The following is a 5,388-nucleotide window of genomic DNA, read 5'->3' on the forward strand; positions in this document are numbered from 1 at the left end:
GCCCTCCCCCTGCTGGTACCCCTGTTTGCGCCATGATCCAGGCCGATCTCCGCGTCCCGACTTCCAGCTTTGGTGTCATCACCGCGCGTCTCCTGCGTCTCCCTACGGTAGCCGGCTGGAGCCCTGCAGCTGCCGCATGCTCGCTGCCCATGTCTGACGCTGCCGCGTTGGTTTGAGAGCCCTCCCCAGATGTCCTGTGAGCCTTGCCCTCCATGTGCACTTTTGGCACCGCACCGGCCAAGATTGCCGCCGCCCTCGGCGTTGCGCTCGCAAAAGCCACACCACAACCTGTGTCCTCCATCGCCTCCGTGCCCCTCCCACCAGCTAGCGCCGCAAAAGCCACTGCGCAGCCGTGCCCGCCGCGAGAAAGCGCATCCCCCCTCCCCTCTGGTCCCCCTTCGACCCCCCCTTCCCGACTCCGCCACTGGTTTCATCCCGTCTCCCTCTGGCTCCTGTGAATCGGGAAGGTGCGCTCCTAAGGAGCAACCTGTTTCCTCAATGTCGCTGGGAGAAAACCTTAACTCGTCTGGGATTGGAATGGTGTCGTCTGTGCCTGAGTCGGAGCCCTAAGCCCCTGTACTCTCTGGGGTTTCAGGACATTTTGGAAGTCCCTTGGGTTTTCGGGATGGTGGGACTGAAGGCAATGACATTTCTCCCTGCTCCCCTTCCTCAGGATCAGAGCCAATCTCTGTTCTGAGCCTTGCTCTCCTCCCTCCGCCCCTGTGGGATTTATAACAAGTTGTTGCCTGGCCAACCTCCTAGACTGTGCTGAGGTCGCTTCTAACATAACTCGTGCAGGAGACAGCAGCTTCAAGGCCGTCTTAACATTTTTAATAGCTAAGAGATAAAGGTGTCTATTAATTTCCTGCCAAAAACCCACTTCAAACAACAGACGCGTCTCTGAGTATGGGTTATTACACCGCACCCATACCAACAGATCTTTAAGGTTTTTCTTTGGGATTCCTATAGTATGTGTTTCTGCCACGCCTTGTAAGGCGGACAAAATCCCTAATTGTTCCTGGGAGAGTACACCCCCCATGTTCTTAATTTTTGACCTTCTCACCGAATTTGTGTCATCAGAGCAGTCCGAAGGCTCCTGGTCTCCGGCCTGCAGGTCACAGGAGATGGATTCGGAGGCGCCTTTCCGATTCCGATCCGGGCTGTTCTGCTACGAACCTTCTTTGGCAGAAGTGGAGTGCGATGTTCTCAGTGGCTGCTGCCTCTTCAGACTCCTCTGGCTGCTTTCTGGCTGCTTTCCCAAGGAGTTATCAGCGCTCTCCTGGGAACAAGTCCAGCTCGGGAGCTGCCCACTCAGCACTTCGGGGTCTGTGAGAGATGCCTGCCGTTCACCGCTCATGGGTGCCCACCGGGGCCCACCGATGCCCACCAGGACCCACCCAGGGACGCCAGATGTCCAGTTGGCTGTCTGTCTCTGCCCAGACGTGTAGGGTGGTTCTGGGGCTGCCCGCGTTTCAAAGGACGAGTCTGCACTCTTCAGTTTTCGGTCTTCAGATTGTTTATTATTTCTTATCTATAGAATTTTCTGTCTGCCCAGCAGAGGTCTGACCTGCAAGGCAGCCAAGAGCACTCTGACCACCCACGGGGCAGTCGTGTCTTTTTATACTAAAATCTACATATATCATATTTACCTTTACTTCCCAATACCTTCCACCCATATTAGGAAGTGCACCTTCACCATGAACCAATCCCCAAGTGCGAACATCACGACAGAAAATGGATGACAAGAAGAAGAAAGAAGAAGGACAAGTCATGTCCTGATCCCTCCATCTTGTCTCCATAACCCCCCTGTACTAAAACCCTAAAATCTATGTTTTACACTGTAAATACATCATTCTTGCACCATTCACTCCCAAGTGACTCTCATGTCCTCAAACAGATGTCACATCCCTAGAGGGATCGAAGTCAAGCCACCAGATGCTCCTGGCAATATTCCAGGACTTCCAAGCCCCCCCAAGGGTTCTCTCGGTAACTCTGGACATCCAGAGTGATGTGCTGAGTTCCCACAATGGGCATCATTAAAATACAGAAAGAGCTTGAGGTTTCCAGGGCTTGTGCAGCTGATTGGAGTCAGTTTGCAGTTCTGTTAAGGATGAAGATTTCAAAGTGCACCTCATGACTTTTTTCTTTAATCAAGTGAGTATTTTTTTATTTTCCAGATCGGAGAAGAGCTGATAGAAGCATTCCCCAGGTGATCTTGATGCTGAATGTCTCCTTACGAGGTCTGGCCATGGAGAATAATGAGCCCCTTGAGGGCTGAGCCAGTTTGCACCAGCTGCTCCTCACCCCCAGCCTCACCATGTCTGTATGGCCCACCCAGGACTGACATTCCCATGCCCTGCACAGAACCTTGTCCCCTGAGCTCTGCAGCTCCATCTCCCAGCCCATTGCACCATGTCCCACCTGCTCTCCTCGGGGCTCTACCTGCACACAGGCCCAGGAGAAGTTTTCCTGTTGGGAAGGAAAGAATAGAAAAGCCTGAGCAGGTTTCCTAAACAGCAAACCCCACTCAGGACCCACCTGCTCAGTCCAGGCTGCCTGGAATGGTGTCACCTTTCTACAAGGGACAGTGTGAGCAGAAATGATCCCTGGGAGCAGAATTCTCTCAGTCTTGCAGCTGAATCCTCTGTCCTTTCCCTGGATCTCTGTTGCAGATGGAAGAGCTGCTGGTGCCATCCTCACCTTTAACCTCTCTCTTGAATGCAAACAGATGTTCCCAGGTGTGTTAAGCAGGATTTACTCAATGTTTCCTCAAAACTTTTGTTTTCCCCATGGAACAAGGGCCATTTTGGCACTGAGGGGGCGATGTGGAAGCAAGGAGTCAATTGTGACCCTGGGGTGCCATGGAACCAAGGGGCCATGGTGACACAGCAGGGCCACATGAATCCAGTGGTCCATTGTGACACTGTGGATCCAAGGAGACCATGCAGACACCCCTGGAACCTCATGGAACCAAGGAGTCCATGGTGACCCAGCAGGGCTGCCTGGAGCCAATGGTCCATGGTGACACTGCCCATCCAAGGAGGCCATTGTGACACTGCAGGAGCTCATGGAGCGAGGGAGGCCAATTGTGACACTGAAGAACTTCATGGCACCAAATATCCATGGTGACACAGCAGGGCATCATGGGAACCAAGGAACCGCTGTTGGCAGAGGGAAACTCATGGAACCAGGGGCCTTGTGGCACTGCAGAACCAACAGAGCTGCTGGACCTTGTGCCCTGGCCCTGCACAGCTCCTTGGGAGGCATGGCAGGAGCAGCACCCTGGGAACCTCGGGAATGCCCCTCTGGCATCCATGGCACACACTGCCAGGGGCTGGAATTCTAGTTCCCAGCCAGGAAAAGATGTTCCGGACCTGGAAGGCACAAGCCCTTAAAGAAGGGACCAAAAACCAAGTAAGATCTTGCTCTTATAGTGACATTTCCCTGCCAGCCTTCATAACTTCACCCATGGTTGTTGTAGTTCATGGACTGGGAATTCAACCAGGGCAGGGTCTTTGGTGAGAGTTGCCCTGGGTCAAGGGAGACACTGAGAGAGAAACTGAGCAGGCAGAGAAAGGCAGGAGAGAAAGGGGGACACAAACACAATCAGCTGAGAAGGTGGCACTCTGAAAAACAGAACTGGAACTGACTGAAAATGAATGGGACAGAAAGAAGTAATTTTGTAACTTGATTTCCTATCAAAATACAATTTTCTCCATTTCTCACAAACCTCCTGCCAGTGTCATTCAGCAGGGCTGTCAGAAAGGTTTTGTTCTGAGAGGATGTTCCAGGCTGCAGCCACAAGCAAAAAGGGAATGGGGATTTTCCTGCTCCTGGTGAGTTTGACATCCTCAGCTGAGGAAAGGAGGAGGCACCAGAGGAAAAGGGCAGCTGGGCTTCATCCTTCCAAGAAAAGAGTGAGGAGAAAATCTCCAGTTCTGTCGATGAGGAGGAGGAGGAGGATGAGGAGGACGAGGAGGAAGAATGAGGGGGGGGGAGGAGTGTGACGAGGAGGAGGAGGAGGAGGAGGAGGAGGAGGAGGAGGAAGGGGATGCGGAGGAGGAGGACAAGGACAAGGATGAGGATGTGGAGGAGGTGGATGAGGAGGAGGCCGTGGACAAGAAGGAGGAAAAGGGGGAGAAGGAGGAGAAGGAGGAGAAGGAAAGGGAGGAGGAGGATAAGGATGATGAGGAGAAGGAGGAGTAGGATGAGGATGACAAGGAGGAGGAGAATGAAGAGGAGGAGGAGGAGGAGGATGAGGAGGAGGAGGAGGACGAGGAGGATAAGATGGGGGATGAGGATGAAGAGGACAAGGAGGAGGAGGACTGCGATGAGGAAGAGGACAAGGAAGAGGATGACGAAGAGGAAGAGGAGGATGAGGAGGAGGAGGATAAGGAGGAGGAGGAGGATGAAAAGGAGGAGGATGAGGATGAGGACAAGGACGAGAACAAGGAGGAGGAGGAGGAGGAGGAGGAGGAGGACCAGGAGGACCAGGCGGAGGAGGACGAGGAGGAGAAGGATGAGGAGGACAAAGAGGAGGATTAGGAGGAGGAGGAGGACAAGGACGAGGAGGACGAGGATGAGGAGGAGGATGAGGAGGATGAGGACGAGATGGGGGACGAGGATGAAGAGGACAAGGGGGAGGAGGAGGACGACGATGAGGAGGAGGACAAGGAAGAGGATGACGAGGAGGAGGAGGAGGATGAGTAGGAGGAGGAGGACTAGGAGGAGAACAAGGAGGAGAAGGACGAGGAGGAGGAGGAGGAGATGGAGGAGGAGGACAAGGACAAGGAGGAGAAAAAGCAGGAGGAGGAGGATGACGAGAACGAGGAGGAGGAGGAGGAGGATAAGGAGGAGGTGGGGGAGGACAAGGACAAGGAGGAGGAGGACGAGGTGGACGAAGAGGAGGATTAGGAGGAGGAGGAGGACGAGGAGGAGGAGGACAAGGAAGATTATGACGGGGAAGAGGAGGAGCATGATTAGGAGGAGGATGAGGAGGAGGATGAGGAGGAGGAGGACGAGGAGAAGGACGAGGAGGAGGACGAGGAGGAGGAGGGGGATGAGTATGAAGAGGACAAGGAGGAGGAGGACGACGATGAAGTGGAGGACAAGGAAGATGATGATGAGGAAGAGGAGGAGGATGAGTAGGAGGAGGATGAGGAGGAGGAGGAGGAGGATAAGGAGGTGGAGGATAAGGAGGAAGACACAGGCACTTCAAACCAGTGTAAGGACTTTGAAAATTGGTGTGAGAATAAATGATCTAGAAATATACATGGATGTGTCTCCGATCATTCACTGCACTTGGAGTAGATTCTTGATAGATGATGCATGGGAAGGAGCAAATCTGGACTAAATCTGATTTTGTTACTTGTGTGCTGTAATGCAGCC

The 5,388-nt window shown here is 53.4% G+C and overlaps 1 protein-coding gene across 1 annotated transcript; it reads left to right on the forward strand.

The window, feature by feature from the left end:
- The first annotated feature begins 3,984 nt into the window (after positions 1 to 3,984).
- Positions 3,985 to 5,161, forward strand: LOC139603672 (golgin subfamily A member 6-like protein 22). Its single transcript, XM_071454562.1, is given in 3 exon segments — positions 3,985 to 4,601; positions 4,770 to 4,893; positions 5,029 to 5,161. Coding segments are annotated over 3 exon segments (861 nt in total). The 3' UTR covers positions 5,149 to 5,161.
- The last annotated feature ends 227 nt before the right edge of the window (positions 5,162 to 5,388 follow it).

Source organism: Agelaius tricolor, unplaced genomic scaffold (genome assembly GCF_023055355.1).
Source record: "Agelaius tricolor isolate 1412-34295 unplaced genomic scaffold, bAgeTri1.0.p SCAF_40, whole genome shotgun sequence".
Classification (NCBI taxonomy): domain Eukaryota; kingdom Metazoa; phylum Chordata; class Aves; order Passeriformes; family Icteridae; genus Agelaius; species Agelaius tricolor.